This window comes from Epinephelus lanceolatus, chromosome 13, assembly GCF_041903045.1.
Source record: "Epinephelus lanceolatus isolate andai-2023 chromosome 13, ASM4190304v1, whole genome shotgun sequence".
In the NCBI taxonomy this organism is placed as follows: Eukaryota; Metazoa; Chordata; class Actinopteri; order Perciformes; family Serranidae; genus Epinephelus; species Epinephelus lanceolatus.
In genome coordinates this window covers 8,070,536-8,088,338 of record NC_135746.1, presented here as the reverse complement: position 1 = coordinate 8,088,338, position 17,803 = coordinate 8,070,536, and the positions used below count along the sequence as shown (strand labels likewise).

General features: G+C 42.5%; 1 protein-coding gene across 1 annotated transcript in view; it reads left to right on the top strand.

The window, feature by feature from the left end:
• The window catches only part of LOC117270653 (forkhead box protein N3-like), a 105,589-nt gene that overhangs the window by 65,309 nt on the left and 22,477 nt on the right, over window positions 1–17,803 (top strand). Inside the window, exon 3 of the mRNA XM_033648382.2 lies at window positions 2,208–2,359. Within this exon, the coding sequence (XP_033504273.1) occupies window positions 2,208–2,359 (152 nt within the window). The remainder of the gene's footprint in view (window positions 1–2,207; window positions 2,360–17,803) is intronic.

Here is a 17,803-nt window from a genome sequence, read left to right as displayed (position 1 = left end):
AGGCCACCGTCATTTACCCGATGGGAGGGGTGAGTGAGTGAGCCCTGCGATCTAGAATTTGACCACTGATGTCACTGTTTCCAACGGTTTTCAACCCATTTTACACACTGGGCCTTTAACAAATCTTTAAAAAACTATAATACTGTCATTTTACTTCACACTTACCTGTTGGCAAAATGTAGATTGACGTAACTCACACTAATAACCATATTCCCACATAACACCTACCTCTGCACACAAGACCACATATATACGATTTATTATTTACAACATTAAAAATCTGTCTTGATACCCGTAGACACTCTGAACAAGAGAACCAAGACTTGTTCATGTCCTTGCGCCTCCCTGGAGTCCCCTCATGTTTACTGTCTACCCTGTTTGGTGCTGGAGAGAGCGCAGCTATTTTTGTATCATTGAATTTAATATTTGCCTGAGCCAAGACTAAAATCATAAAAATATTAAACATTTGATTTTGTCATAATGACAAGACAAGACTGACAGTTCAGACTGAGTTTTATGACCATCTTACACCAAACACTCGAAATCACGATAGTGCCACAACTGAGCATCAACTCTCATTATTTTATTTCGACGTTTGAAATTTGTCTGCAACAGTGACATCACTTGTGGTTTGGTGTAAAGTGGGATTTATACTTGTGTGTCAGCTCTGTGCAGAGCCTACGCCGCTGTGAGCGTTTATACTTTTATCACTGTGCAGTTACACCTATAAAACCCTAGTTGGTGCTGTAAAGTTTGGTTGATTCAAAACACACATTAAACACACATTAAACATGGCTTATTAGCGACAGTTCAAACACAAGTACACAAATCAGCTTCACAATAAGTCGCAGCATTCATCGACAAACGCTTGTCTTTATCTGGACACATTTTCCCCACAAATACAACATGCTAACATTATTAGCACAAGCCTATGGCATTTTACATTGTATAAATTAGCCTAGTGGCTAGCAGAGATTTCCTCTGCTCATATGAAGCCAGGATAAATCACACACAAGACTTAAAATGCTATTTTTTGAGGCTTTATTGTCTTCACAATTTATTGTTTCTTATCTGTGAAATTAAAGTAAATAAAAGCTTTGTTTCCACTGAGGGAAATGGTTTCAGCTTACAAACATAGACAGGAGGTCTGCGTCGCTGTGACGTGTAGTTACATTTCTGGGAGGTGCACGTCAGGCTACTGCGTACACTTAGGTATGGCGTCGATTAGACACAGAAGTATAAATTCCACTTAAGCTCACCGTAAAGGTAAAAACTACTCTTGAGTTTTTGAGACGTGGCAACACCAGCAGAGACAAGTGAGTGTTTTTTTCTAATTTTGGTGATTTTTTTTTGACTGATCCACTGACAGAGAGGAAGCTGTGAGGAGTTTATTTCTCATCCACTTCAATACAAAACACTCCTCAGGTTTTAGTATCTGTCTCCAATTAATGCTCGCAGCTCTGGCATATCTGACATTTCCCTCTTAATAGATTCCTCGCAGTATTTGCAGAAATCAGAAGCCCGCAGTCATGACATCTCCCCACCCTGTAGCCTGTACCTGTATCATATCACAGAGCACTACAAAGTGAGCCGAACACCAGACAGGACGGCTTTAATTTTATATTTACCCTGCTCCCTCCCCCTCCTCCTGCCATTATCAGTCTCTGCCGTACACAAACTCCAGATTTTGCCACGTTCAGATGACAAGGCAGATGAAACGAGCGGGGGGCTGTGAGAGATAGCAACTGGAAACGTATTTTCACGGCGGCCCGTCTGAGATCCCTCCCTCCTCTATAATCTATAGGCTGGTTTCACTCAGATTGGGAGCCGACAGCTTCATTAGGTGAGAGGGAAGCTGCTTTGATCTAAAAATACTCACCATCATCTCCTCTGGAGTGGAAAAAGTTAAAGAGTTTCCCTGTGTCTTAATCAGAAAAAAGCCTGCAGATTTTTTCCGAGCAGAGGCAGAGGATTGGAAAATATTGAGCGTTGAGGTGGCGTTGAGGATGTATTAATTCTCGCTCCTCTGAGAGTTATCCTCCTCGGGAATATGGGGAGTCGTCGCTGTGTGTACAGGTGGTTTGGTAAATAAGAGTCTGGACTTTGAGCTTGTGTTTGGCTCACATCAGTGTGCTGTGCTGTGTTTGTCATGTGCTTTGAGGCGCCCGACAGCACCTCCAATAACATTGCTCTCATCTTTCTTTCAGAGCATAGGCAAAGGCTCTCTGTGGTCCATAGATCCGGAGTACAGGCACAACCTGATCCAGGCGCTCAAGAAGACGCCGTACCATCCCTACTCGCCCGGCCTGGCCACCCCCTCCACCTCTCCACCCACCCTGCCTCAGACATTTCACCACAGGTAAGACAGATGCTCTGAGTGGTTGACTGATTGATGAATATCTCATGTCTTGAACTGCCTGGAAAACCCAAGGTCAGGGCGCTGTGTGTTTCGCTTGTGCCTGCTCTCTGCCAACTTTGCCGACCTGTGTGGAGACAGGTTGAATCTGATGTTACTAAGCAACCATAACCAGCACCGTAACAGAGTCTCACCAGAAATCCTAAGATTGGAGCTTGTCTTCGTTTGGGTGGTGGTTTTTGAGTGTGCAATAGGCATTAAACAGGACAGATGTAAAGTTCTGGGTGTTAAAATGATCAACTCCTTCTCCATATTTATCGTAGACTGATATTTACGTATCTTAAGAAAGATATGTTTCAGCTGTGATTGGTTGTTCCTCTTTACATGATGTACTTGACACTTTGGAGCGCTTGCGTACTCTTGCTTTTGAGTGCACCTTCTGCATGTCTACACTGAAAACAGTGGATTTAAGTGCACAAATAAATGCATCATGTGTACAGGGCCTTAGTGTGATGTGTCTGGAGCGGCTGTGCCACAGAAGGTTGGAGTGGGTCAGGCTGGTCTGACGTATTTTGAAAGGCTGCGATCATATGACCAGTGCAATGATGAGAGTAAACAAGGAAGCAGTCTCAAGCGGTCTCCTAAGGAGACACAATGTGGTGGTGAAAGGGTCATAAAAAGCAGGACTTTCCCCTTGAGACGGCACGGTGGAGCAGTGCTTTGCATTGTCAGATCCTGGTTCAAACCCAGGGTGGGGGAGCCCCTCTGTGCTGAGTTCACATGTTCTCCCCGTGTCAGCGTGGGTTTCCACCAGGTACTCCAGCTTCCTCCCACAGTCCAAAGACATGCAGGTTAATTGGTGACTCTAAATTGTCCGTAGGTGTGAATGTGAGTGTGAATGGTTGTCTGTCTCTATGTGTCAGCCCTGTGATAGTCTGGTGACCTGTCCAGGGTGAACCCTGCCTCTCACCCAGTGTCAGCTGGGCTCAGATAGGCTCCAGCCCCCCGCGAAGGAAAATGAATGAAAGAATTTTCCCCTGGAGTCGTGTGTTTGGGTTAGTTAAGTTAATTTAAAGTACGTCCTCCCAGAAACTTAACTTGCATAAACCTAAAGACACCCAAACATGTTTCTTTTCCTAAACCTAACTTCTGACGGTACATTAAGGACGTAGCGTCAATCAATGAGGGGCTAATTAGTTAATACATCGAGTGGGTAGTGGGTAGAGTCGTCCACTTTATTTCACAGTTAAGAAACAATAAATTGTGAAGACAATAAAGCCTCCACAGAAATAGCATTTTAAGTCTTGTGTGTGATTTATCCTGGCTTCATATGAGCAGAGGAAATCTTTGCTAGTCGCTAGGCTAAGTTATACAATTTAAAATGCCATAGGTTTGTGCTAATAACATCAGCATGTTGTATTTGTGGGGAAAACGTGTTTAGTATAAAACAGTTGTTTTGTCAGTGAACCTTGTGAGTTGTAATGGAGCTGAATTTTGTAGTTACCTTTGTTAAATGTTGCTGTTGTCCCTGGCTTCATATGAGTAGAGGAAAAGATTGCTAGAGGCTAGGCTAATTTATACAATTTAAAATGCCATAGGCTTGTGCTAATAACATTAGCATGTTATATTTGTGGGGAAAACATGTTTAGTATAAGACAGTTGTTTTGTCAGTGAACCTTGTGAGCTGTAATGGAGCTGAATTTTGTTACGTTACTTTATTAAATGTTGCTGTTGTCCCTGGCTTCATATGAGAGGAGGAAAAGTCAGCTAATTTATGCCATAGGAAAAAGACAAGTGCTTTGTCTGTGAATCCTGCGAGTTATAATGAAGCTAATTGTGTACGTGCATAGGCTATGGCGAAGTCTCTGCATAGAGCTGAAGCACATGTATAAATCCCGCTTTAGTGGTTCAAGATGTGTCTTTGTCCCATGTGTCATTGACTCATAAATGTAATATTGAAATAAACTAAACTAAAATAGAATATAAAAGTACAATAAATACGATAAATTAATATTCTGTTCACGTTTTGATCATCATTGTCATCATGGAGAGTTTTCTTTCTCTCAATAATTTTATTGGCATATTTTGGCACAGCAACGTACAGTTCAATAGTTGTTACAAACGTTGTCTCACTCCAGCAGCTGTGTCTGTGTCTCCGTCCAGGATCGTCCTCTGTTGCATTGATTTAACCCACTGATTCAACTTCAGCATAATATTCTCTTGTACAGTGTTTGTCACGTCTCTTTGACCACCTTCAGTCGTGGATCTTTTTTTTGCTCCATCACAGCTGTCTGTACATCATTATACTGTGTTTTCTAATTGTTTTAGGGTTCCTTAAAACAACAACTGACACTGCTAAATTTGGGTTAGAATTTGGGTCTGCCGACTCCCCACAGCAGGACTTGAATAAGTCAAGTGTGACTTGTGTTTTGATGAAGAGGCAGCGTTATACGGCAAGTTAGGGGCGTTAATTATGTTATGGTGGAATCTCACATGGAAACACACCGACACTCCTGAACAGTTGTCAGGCTGGAAGGAGCAATTCAGTGGAGCTTGTGCAGTGAGAAGTGTTTGGTGAATCAAATTGAAAACTTGTCTGATCAAGCCTCTGAAAAAAAGTAAGAGAAGTTATAAGAGAAAATGTTTTTGCCTGAGGTTAAATTACATGATTAATCAAAACTGAAAAAAAGTGCAACAATTTTGAAAAATAATTTAAACATTTTCAGCTTTTGAAACGTAAAGATTTTCTGCTTTTCTTTCTGGAAAAAAATGGTTTCTGGTTGATGTCAGTTTATGATCTGAGATTGATCTTTTCATCTGTGCCTTTAGCTTTGTTTACACCTGTGGGAGACGCCATGGCAACATAAATGCACAGAGACATCACTGTTGTTGCAATATGCTCCACACAAAATACTCTAACATTACTGAAAGAGTAAGCCGCCTGGCAACAGTGGTAAACACCAACATACTGCCAAACATTGCATTTGTGTACCTTAATTATTACTGTCGCCTACATCCAAGTCAAAATTATTTAATACCGCTGTGTTTCCCCATGGGTCGCCACTCTTTGGATGAGACCATCTCTCATGTTCTTCCACACCCTGCAGCAAAAAGCCCCGTCTCTCCCCAGTGTTGGAGCTTTTTCTCGCCAAGGATTTAGGGCCATGTGACGCCCCTGTGGTGTCTTAGTGAAGAGTCGTACAGGTGTGTGCACAGGCAAACCTTCTCGGCCTTACTCTTCTTTCAAAGGCAGAAATGTTGAATTTAAAAGGGCAGCGGATGTAGTGGATGCTTACAGCATTCTGAAAATAAAAAATAGATTTTTTTTCTCACCTGCTGCCCACCTGCGTGTAGCTCATTTTTACCCGTGCATGTACCCATGAATTTATATATACATATCTTTTTTACCTGTGACACAGCTTGTTACTCACGGCTACCCGACCCAGTGTAGGACTTTGGCCTACAGACATTCAGAGGTGCACAGTCAACTCGCACCAGCGGCTGACTCTGCTCTGCTGGCTACTGAAACATCCTGGTGCAGACTATTTACTGGAGTTTCCCAGCCTGTTGCTCATGCAGCGTATGAAAATGGCTTTCATTGTCTGATAGTCCACCACGAACATTTTTGTCTCATCTTGTCAGTGAAAATCAAGCAAAGATTTCTTAGTTGTTGTTTTTTCATCAAAATCTATTTTTGGCTCGTCATTGTCTGGTTTTCGTTTTGGAAAAAAGGTCTACGATGAAATTTTTTTGTCATAGTTTTCATCAGTGAAATGAAAACTGGTACAGACTGTGGTTAGAGGCCGTACACATGCCACATCTTCAACCACATGGAAAACGCGAGGTCAGGTGTGGGTGCTACTTCTGTGCCTTTTTTGTGCCAGCTTTCAAGAGCATGGCGGCAGGTTGCGTCTGAGGTTGCTAAGCAACCTCAACAAGCACAGTACCATAGCCTGTTTACCTGAAATCCTGAGTGCAGAGCTGATCTTTTCCCAGTTGGTGTTTATAAATGTGAGGGCATATCATCTGTGGGACAGATGTAAAGCTCTGACAGCTCTGCACTAACATGATCAACTTCTCCATATTTATCACAGACTGATATTTACAGACGAAAGGAAAGATATCTGGAAGCTGTGATTGGTTGGTCCTTGTCACATGACATGGGGTGCACGCTGCTGCGTTCCAAAAGTGCCCTGAATAATAGGTACTTGGGAACGTGTGCGCCTCGCTCTGGCCTCGCTCTGGCGTTAGAGTGCGTCTACATTCAAAACAGTGAAACTGAGGGCGCAGAAACGCAGCATGTGTACGGCCCTTACTTGGCATAAATGGTATTGTTGTGTACACTTGGTTGCTTATTTTGTTCATCAGCAGGGAAGTGTGTTTCCATTTCATTTTGTATTTAAAAGCACAGAAAACGGTGCTGTTTACTTCTGAGAAATGCTTTTATGCTGTATTAATGTGATATTAATATTTATCTGATGAAAGCGAATCAAATTAATTCACTTGAAGTCAGGACTCGCTGAATCAAATTGTGATCAGACAGAGAAATCCATTCCTATAGATGATTTTTAATTTAATATTTCTTTGGTTTTCGGACAAAATAAGAGATTTTAAGACGTCAGCTTCAACTCTGAGAAATGCAGGAAGAATTTTTCTGATCTGTATTTGCTTTCTAGACTCTTCATCAAAAAGAAATTATAGAAATATGAATAAAAAAGTGAAAATAATGTGTAGTTGCAGCTCTAAAGCACACACAATATAAACCATATACACTCCTCCACCTCTCTTCCTCTCTCCATCTGTCGCTCCCTCTCCACCCACCTGGCCCCAGGCGTTATATAGCTGACCCGCCCCATCCTTTCCTTAAATCTTTTTGCACGCTGTTTTCATGCAGCAACACTTCCATCCCTCCTCCTATCTCCTTCCCCCTCAGGCACATCACAGGTAATGCGCTGGTTGCCTTTTTTTCCTCCTCTCCCTCCACATGTTCACTCCTTCACCCTCTCCCCAGCATATCCTGTCCGTCCCCCTGTTTCTGCCTTTCCTCCGGCTGCTAACACTCCTCCGTTCCACTCCTCTCACTCTTTTGTCTCCTCTTTTAATGTTCCACACACCCTCCCGCTCATCCTCAGGCATACATTACAACTAGTGGGGCACCCAGCGCTCCGTCTTCTTTATTTATCCCTGCTGTGATTTATTCCTTCTCTCTGTCCTCTCCTTTTCACTCTCTCAGTCCTCCACTTAATCATTCAATTAAACCCTCTTTTGTCTACATTCACGTCATTCTCCCCCTCCACACACACACACACACACACACACACACACACACACACACACCTCTCCACAGCGTCCACCTGTGTTGTTTCCCCCACACTCTCCTCTCCTGACCTCTCCATCCTCTCCCTCTGCTAACCTCTCGGTTTCCGGCTCCTCTGCCCATCCCTGTGGATATGTCAGCGAGAGGTACCATTAGTCGTCTTTTTTTTTCTTCCTTTTCTTCCGCTTGCTCTCTTTCTCCCTCTCTCTCTGCATACCCCACCACCACCTCCTCCCCACCCCGCTCCCCAGTTGATCCGGGCAGGTTGGCTTGCAGAGCCAGCGGACTGTGTAAGACAGAATAATTGGTTCACCATAAAATGTAAAAGTGTCATTTTGAACAATGAGGTATGGGGAAGTGGAACAAATTGGAGGCCGGATTCGGAACATGGGGAGGGAGGGGAGGCGGGGTGTAGTGAGGAGAGGTTGGAGAGTGGAGGAGGAGAGAAAGAGAGAAGGGGGAGGTTGTTCATTTGCATTGTGACACTCAGTGGGAAACGAGAGAGGAAGTGAGGAGAGTCCATTTCTTGGTTGTGATGCACCTGAAGAGCAGGCGCAGTGTGTATTTGTTTGTGTGTGTTGGTCTCCATTAAGGCTGCAATGAACAATTATTTTTGTAATCGATTAATCTATCAATTTAATTCCTGATTCTCAGGCTGCTTTCAGACCTAGAGTCGTCTCCTTTGGTCTGAATCAGGGACTCATGTTGTTCCAAAGTTGCATAATTGCATAGAGTTGGTTCGTGTTCTCACGGCAGCATTTACAAGCGGACCAGATCAAATGCCTTGTGTGAGAAAGCTGCTCTTGATTGGTCAGAATTTCCATGTGGGAAAAATCCAGGAAGTAAAGCAAACGTTGAAGAAGAGTACACTTGCAAGATAAATGTGACACTTTCTAATGTCACAATGGAGGGACAACTGCGCAGGCTGATTTTAGCGCTGCTCATCGTGGACTATATTGCTGTCATTGTTCATTTTAGTCGAACCATACAGTTTGAAAACGAGGCGCGGCTCCAACTAGAAAACAATGTTTTGATGCATTGGATGTGCTGAATGTGCATATTAAGGCAGTACAGGAGGAGGTGCACATTAATAATCCTCCAGGACTGTAACATGCTCATGTTTAACCCAAACAATGTGTCATGTGACTGCAGTTGGTTCGGATCCAGGTCAGAACACCTTCTCACCACAAATGAACCGCACCAGAGTTCGTTTGTAACTGGACTGAGACCACCTCTTCAAGAAGGTCTCAGTCTGGTTGTTTTGGTGCACACCTGAGTGTGATTGCTTAGTGTGACTTACTTAGTTTCCTCTATCAGATGTCATAAAATAGTTGAAAATGTTTCCTACAGTCCAAGGTCACGTCTAAAAGAAATACTTCACAGCCCCATATGACCAGTAGTATATTAGGTAAACTTTGTTTTTCCTGCATGCTGCAACAGTGAATAAAGAATCCAAAAACAGATAAAATTCTTGATGAATTGAAGTCATTGGGGACCACATATAACAACTGCAAAACTATATCAAAACATCACTTTACAAACCTCACACAACTCTGTATAATTCTCTGTATAACTCAATAATAATTCAAGTCTCATTTATCCAGTCGTATCAGTACTTCCCAAGCAGACGCCCCTTTGGGAACGGAAAGCTAACGAAAAACTTGGGGGAGATTTGACCAAGTACAGTAGACCTACAATCTACCTCACGTTTTGTGGCAAAACATGGAATTCAATGCCTTGCCACGGCGACACCGTTGGATGGAAACTCAAAAGCTTCACAATTTAGCATCGCCAACGTGTTTAGATTGTCCTGCCCAAATTTGAAGTCAATCCAGCAAAATTTCTAGCAGGAGTTTGTAAAAGCATCATGCCTGGGAGTGGGAAAAAAAAGCTAAGAAAAATGTTAGCTGACTTCTTGTTGGGTATAGGGTATGGCTCCAAGACACTTTTTTTTAAAGTCTTGAGATGTTACATGTGCCACCCAGTTTTTGTTACTCAAGGTGAAAAGTACCAAGGTGGCTGCTTCACCAAATTTTCTAGGGGGTGCTATTGAGCCACTTTTCACACCCAAGTACATAAGATATTGAAATTTTTGATCAGTTCCGATGCAGGTGCATAGTTTTGTGGGTTTTTAGCATCTTGACCTCCTCAAAAATGAGATTCCTTTTGTGAAATAATAATAAACGCAATGATTTCAATAAGGTCCGTGCACCTCTTTCAGTGCTCCGGCCCTAACTAACTGATGGAGGCAGCAGGAGACCAGCAGCTTCTGTGTTCAGCGAGGTAAAATGACTGTTTTTGTCAGTGTATCTGAAGGGAGCACTGAGAAGTTTTAATTTGTGCTCAGTTTTAAATAGTAAGAATTGAGCAAAACTTCAAGTGTTTAGAAAGTACTGGACATAAAATCAGATAAATGATACGTGGATTATATTGCATGAGCTGAGTGAAAGTTTTCTTCAAAAATTCAACATAACACAAAGTGAGTAATTTAAATTATTCCTTTAGGATTTTTCATCTGACAAAAGTCGCACACAGATATTTCGTTTACTTAGAATAGTTTACAACACCTTTATAAAGAAGATACTGTAAAGGCTTTAAAATATTACCTATGATTAAATAACCAGCATCTTTCAAGTCTCTGTGAGCTTTATATTACTCCTTAAATGAATGGAAACCAGCAGCTGCCTGGAAAGTCGAATGGAAATCAATCTGAGAATTTATGGTGTGGTGCAGAAATTGGCCAGCAGCGACGTAAAGCACACGCACAGCATGTACAGTATGCACAATTTGTTGCTAATGGGCTAAAACATGAACACCACTTGTATGGTTCTTTAACCTCTCCAGTAACACAGTGCTGCTGCTGCTGGTTTGATATACAGAACTATACTGGATCTTTAAAGGGTTCAGATACGTCACTTAATATGAGCAGCAAGAAGGAATTTACAGTGTTTTTTTTTTTAACTTTAAAGAGGACCTGTTATCCTTTTTTTTAGGTTCATACTTTTATTTTGAGCTTCTCCTTGAACATGTTTACATGCTTTAATGTTCAAAAAACACTTTATTTTCCTCAAACTGGCACACCTGGATTTACCCTCTGTCTGAGACGCTCCATTTTAGTGTCCACCCCCATTTTGTAGCAGAAACGCCTAAAATGAAATACCCAAATTAAAATGACTGTAGCTTCTGAACTGCTCTGACTACTTGCATGCATGAGGTCTTGCCAGAAAGAAAACTCTCTGAGGTTTCTTGTGAAAGTGTCAGAAACACTCTAGGTGATACAGAGACACAGTAATGGGCCTCTGAAGTCAGTACAAAATTGAAGATTTTGCCTAAAATAAAATATAAAATGTTTTTCAGGATGAATAACTGTCTGTGGCTTCATCTGAGCAGGTAAATGACACTGTGGGGCTGTAGGCACACTATCAATGAACATTTGTTTCAAATTTTAAGAAGACTGCTCAAAGTATGACCATTCTACAGTGTTTTATCCATGAAAAGATCCAGGCGGAGCTCCAAATGATAAGAGCGCTCACTCGGCTTCAAAACAGTACTATCAGTGATCAAACAACACTCAGCCAGCTTCAAACATTGTACCTTATTGAAATCAGGTGTGATTATGATAGCTGATGTTGTTTATGACACAGAAACACCATAAAATATCACCAAATAAAGCCATATAAAACGTGAAAGTTATGATCCCACTTTCTAGACGGTATATCTCAGCCAAAAATAGTGGTAGGAGTGAGACTCTTACCTTTTATAAAACAGCTATGTGCCCACTAACGGCTCCGCATAAGATCACGAGTACTCCTTTAACTTTTCTCTTTGAAAAACGGCATGACATGACTTGTCACCACTCATCACGATTTTGGACTTTGTGTGTTTAGGCTGCTCTGGTGCGAAATACATAATAAATAAAAGGAAAACAATGTTATTTTTGAAAAGTCGAGAGCTTCCTGAATCCGGCAATACCAAACATCACGTGGTTTGATGACGTAGTGCGCCTGTGAGATACCATTTAACAGAGGAGGGGGGGGGGTGAGGACGTCGGCGTCCTAGCGGAGTTAGAGAGGTTAAAAAAGAACCATTCCTAGAATAAATGTAGGCATTTTACATTTCTCTACGTTACAGTAAGACAGTGGTTAACGTGTGGTGACGTTTAGTCACAAAAAAGAGTTGGTTATAGTTTGGAAAAGATCATGTTTCGGGTTAAAATATCTGCTTTTCATGGCACCATCCTTACTGGAAAAAAGCAACAGGTCACTGAAACACAACTGGTTTTGTTGTTTGTTGGTTTTGAACAGTGGTCTGCAGTTTGGCAGGCGTCTCGTCGCCAAGCTGTTGCACTAATATTTAATCTGAATGTGCTTCTACTATTTACCTTAATTTTGGTATATTGTGCTGTTCACATTGAAATGAATAAATAAATTAGAATAAAACTTACTCCCAAGTTTCTTTGGTAGCTTTTCTTTTTGGCTTTTCACTCCGATGTCTAGAAGCTGCTTGGTTTCTGTATCGGTTCTTGTAAATATACGGCACTACAATCAAACGAGCACAACTGTTTTCTAAAGACCAGAGAAGGATATATTTTATCCTTTATACAATGTAACCTTTAAAATGTTAACAACTGTATGATAATAGGCCTATAAATGTCTCTTAGTTTTAGCAGTTTATGTTTGTAAGAGTTGAACTTTATTTTTACGGAGCATCTTCTATGTTGAACACAATACGGTGCTGTACGTGGTCAGTAAGTCGGCATCGGTGCAGGCTCGCTGTTGGAGGGTTTTAAAACTCACTTCCACTCCTGACTAGTTGGTTTGGGACGGCAATCAACATGGTGGACACTCCGCGTGAATGTGGAAACAGAGTGAAAATGGGCAGAGAGAGGGTGTAGGGGGTGGTTTGAGAAAGGCCCAGTGTGTCTTCCTCTCTACACCATCATGAAGGCCAGGGGAGTGACTTTAGACAAGAACAGCTGCACCATCTACCATAAAAATATCCCCAATAAAAGCTTTTAAACACAACAGAAGGAATATGATTTGAAATCGGATCATCTGCTTCCAAGATTAAAAGTTACTCTGCCATTAGCATGTAGCTGAAACTTGGGCCACTTGAAATATGAAGATTCGACATTGTAACATTATAAATATATGACAGAAAAAAAGTAAAAACGCCATATGTCCCCTTTTAAGTGGTGAATTTAAGTGGAAATCAGGGCTAAGGGTAATTAATATCACCCTTTAAAGCTCTGTGTGATAACATGGCACAATATCAGCTGCAGTCTGTTTCACTTTTTATGATATTAGACAATAAACTAATCACAAGTTCACTCTTGACCTCGTTGATAGTGATTTGATAAAAGAATTCTGCACTCATTGTCCACTTACCATCTTTTTCCTGAACTTTCAGCTGTACGACACAGGCCTCATCATAGTTGTTATAGACATAGATCTGTCGACATGCATTTGGTATCATATCAGTCAAAACCTTTTGCATAAGATCACGAGATATGTCTGAAAGAGTCGGGATTGTTTTGTTGGAAGTTTTGAAACCACAACACTGTTAAAGATTTAAACACATCACAGAACTTTAAGGTCAAGGTTAGTATTCGTATAAAGTTAAGCATGCAGCAGCGAGTCTGGAGGTTTGGATTAGAACTTCAGGGAATAAATCCAGTCTGAAGAATCCTAAAACAAAAGCTTTAAATCAAATGTACAGTCCGTGTCAGACTACAGGGGATTAACAGTTTCCTTTCTATGTGTCTTGGAACACAGTCGGCCCAATCAATATAACACCATATTTCTGTGAAGAGCTCTCACTCTCAAGAATATTATGTTATGAAGTGTAATGACGGTGAATGGTTGCACAGCGTGTCTATTATGTTAAGGTCAAGGACTGTCTCAAGCGCTTCTACACAACTCAGGAGTAGGATATGAACGGGGAGAATGAGAAGATGAAGGGAGAGACAGAGGAGAAGTGGCGGAGTGAAGAGAAGGAGAGAAGACGGAGGGAGGAGAGAGACGGAGATGCTTCTTTGTCCTCTACTCTTTGTCGCTCACACCTCTTGGGTTTTTTTTTTCATGGACCGTAATAACTCACACCGCTCCGAGTCGACCCCCACCTGCTTCAGCGTGTGTCCACATGTGTGATTGTGTGTGCATATGTGTGTGTGAGTCATGTTACAGTCCAAATCTGTGTGTGTGTGTGTGTGTGTGTGTGTAAGTGGGGGGTGTATGTACCCTATGCATGCATTTCCAAATGGGTGTCTGACATATGCATGTGTGTGTGTGTGTGTGTGTGTGTGTGTGTGTGTGTGTGTGTAAGGGAGAAAGAGGGAAAGAGAGCATGCTGGGTAGGAGGTCAGCTCCATGGTGCATTCCTTCACACCCCATCAGCATCTGGATGAGAGGAGGAGGTGGAGGAGGAGGAGGAGGAGGAGGAAAGAATGGATGGAAGGAGGGAAGGGTGTCTCAAGGGGGTTGGGGAGGAGCTCTCTCCTTCTCTTTCTTCCTCTCCCCTCCCTCAGAGAAAAAAAAAGACGAGGGGAGATGTTGGGAGGAGGAGGAGGGGGGGTTGCAGAACAAGCGTCTGCCACGAGTTTAGCCCCTCGCCCACTACATTAAATGCACAGGGTTGCCTTGGTAACGGGAACGCCGCCATGGCAACACATGTAGTATAAGGCAGGTGCTGTCGCACTGTGAAGCCATTTGTTGAGAGACGGCGCAGGGATGGGGAGAGAGACGGAAAGAAGGAGTGAGGAAACGGAGAGAGAGCGGGGGGTGGGGGGGGGATGAGATGGGCGGGGGGGCGGGGTGGTAGGGAAAACAGACAGGCTGTTAGCGCAGGAAAAATATGTTATCGCCGTGGCAACGCAATGTGGCAACTCTCCATGGCAACAGCAGGTGGCTCAGGGCTGAAATTTGCGTTCGCTGCTTTTGCTTTTTTTTTTTCTTTGCCGTGTGTGTGTGTGTACAGTAAGTGTGTGTGCAGCTGTGCGTCGGTGTGTGTGTGTGTGAGTCCATCTCTCGCCTGCATCTGGTGAGGTGAGAGCCACATCACAAGTGCAGACGTCCAAATCCTCTCATTCAGCAGCTTAGCAGAACATAAAACAGGACTCGCATTACAAAGGAAACTCTCCTGATGAGTGGGAACGAGTGGGCTGCTTTTTTCAGAGTTCACAGCCGTCCCCCAGGTGTTTTCTGTCCTGTTTGTGTGTGTGGTATGTGTGCGTGCGTGTGTACATATGACCACGATGAATGTTGTCGGACACACAATGACTGTGTTTGAGAACAGCCTGTCTAGCCTCAGAGAGAAAGGAGCAGTCAGACGTGTTGTCTAATGGGGAGCTAAAGACCACTCAACCTGGAAAAGCTCTTACAGCCTCTCTCTGTCCGTCTGTCTGTCCGTCTTTCTCCGTCGCTTTTAAAATTACGTATTCACCAGCTGAACTGCGACGTGAACACTGGTAAAGTGGGACAATGAGTAAAGTGGGACAGTTGAGCTTTATAATTTTTATCTTTACGTGTATATACATCCATCACTAAATAATCAACACTGACTTCATCCGTGGCAAATATGTGATTACAAAATATAGGTTGTGTACTCAGGGTGTAGCAGTTCACAAAACTCATGGTTAGGTTCAGTGCGATACAGGAAAAGGGAAAAAAAAAAAAAAAAAAATAGAAATGCCCGAGAAATGTCCTTGATTTTTAGAATTTTAAATGTATGCAAACTAACATAATTTGGGCTTTGTTTTTCGTACAGAGCAGGCCTTACAGTCTGATTAAAGCAGAATCAGAGATTTCTCTTCACACACATCACACACGTTAAGAAACAGTTTCTGTGTCCAGCGGTTTAAAAGCCAGCTCGACGACACACTGGAGCCATTCTTACCACTCCACTACTATATAAAAAAACGATGTTTCTACGGATGTGAGAGCTCATAGTGTCAGTGTCATTTCTTTTGCCCACCATGTGTCGGCGGCAGGTTTGCTACGTCCAGTAAAATACATGAATAAATATCTCTGACAAATGCCACAATCATATAAACACAAACTAAACAAGCTAAGCTAATGTTAGCTTTCATTCTTTCTGGCCAAATCGGCTATCGGGCCCTCTGCTGCGAGTGTGTGCTTTGTGCTAACCTTAGCTGCTGTTAGCTGCTGAGCGAGAGGCTTAGCTGCAGTGGCTCTTGTTCCCTGGTTCAGATGGTGTGTTTGCCGTGACTGTGTGCTGCTGGCTTGGTTGCTAACAAGTCTCTCGGTGCGCAGTGGCTCATGCTTCGGCTCAGGGGTTGCTCAGTGTGTTTTTATCCACCACTCTGTCTCTTGCCGTTGCCCTCAGTATTCACAGCGAAACCAAAGTGGCTCCAAACTTTCTGGTCTGGTAATGGCGTCACTAGGTCACTAACCATCTTGCAACGAGCCAGCTTAGAATATGGGGAGGCATTGTTCACTTGCACTGGCTGTACTGACGTGTTGACTAACCTAAACTGTTGAAAAAAGCAGAAATAGAATTTAGCCTGTGAATTAATTGTTAGAAGAGATCAATTTATATGAAATAAATGAATTAAACCATTACAAAATATTGTGAGGGGGGTGCTGAGTGAAAAAAGTCCAAAAAAAAGTTAATAACTTACAGATAATGGCGAAAAGGTAGTTTCTTGCAACCCTAGAATTAAGATAAAAATATTCACAAACGAATAAACACTTCTGGTTGCTGATAAGTAATGTTTAACTTTTGATTTAACACTAAAAATTAAAACCTTCGGCGCGCACTGCAGCGCAAGCAGACAGATGCGCGACTCAGAGCAGCACGTGTCACTGACACCAGACTCAGAGCACAGCGGACCGGTGGAAAATGTCACCATCAGCATATTATTTTACATCAGTAAAATCTATTTTATCATTATTTTGAGTCACACTGTTGAAAGAATTTAGTCGTCTGTGTTCAAGCAGGATAATAGGTCTCCATTCATTGCACGTTGGGCTTTCTATTTCCTTGTCAGAGATGGTGTTGCGTTCAAGGTCCCCCCAAAAAACGTGAGAAAAAAAGGCAAAATATTAAAAAAAATAATAATTCACAATTGAATCCCATGCCATCGAACGAAGCTTCGAAGCTTCGAAGCTTCAAAGCTTCGAATTTTTTGGGTCAGCCCTAGATGTTTCATATCCAAAAGGTCAAAGGTCAGCTTCACTGTGACATATAATCATAATGTTCTGCATTAAACACTTTTCTGGCCATCACTCGGCGTCATATCTCAGGAACAGAAGGGGAGACATTTGGTCAGATCCTGAATTGGTGACTCTAATCTTGAAACTGTGCTGATTGTATAGATCTTCTGTGTGTGAAGCATCCATGTTTTCACTGACATGGATGGAAACTTGACTGGTTGGTGAAGGCATGCAACCATGAGGCGGTAATTCTAGTTGTTTGTGTCATGCTTGTGTATTCATTAGGCCTGTGCTTAAATAACAATGTGTGTGAAGTGTCCCAGTTTGCTAGCAAAGGTGTCCCACTTTGACAGTAGCGCTGAGTAAAATGTGGTTTTAGGTCACTATGTGTTTGAGGGAGATTCATCCATCCTGTCTTTAATCTGTCTTTATTTTTCTGTAAAGTGTTGTAGAGCTCTTAAGCTATTTAGGATATTCTCATATGAAGGGCTGAGACATTTGGATCATAATTAGAAATGGCGCAGAAGGTAAATTATCAGAAAGTGTCCCACTTCACCAGCATTCACACTGTGTATTGTCTTCCTGCGTGTGCACATGTTTGAGTGAAGATGTCTCCGTCTGTGTGAGAAATGCCGTCATTACCTCCCTCATTAGTGGTGCAATGATCACCTAAACTGAGTCCCCGGCTTTGTGTGTTCCTCCGTGTGTGTCTTTGCAGCTTGAGTGTACGCGCCTCATGTGACATGAGCGCGTGTTAAATGTGTGTGCATTGATGATTTTTTTGGTTTGAATGTGTGTGAATGGACCAGTGGCGGGCGGCGGGGGTTTGTCATGAGAAATTACCCCCATGGACTACAGCGGCGAGGCTGTAATTCTCCGAGGTAATCACAGGGAATAATGGCAACAGTGGGACACCCGGGAATCTAATCACTATAATCAGAAGCACTGGCTTATGGG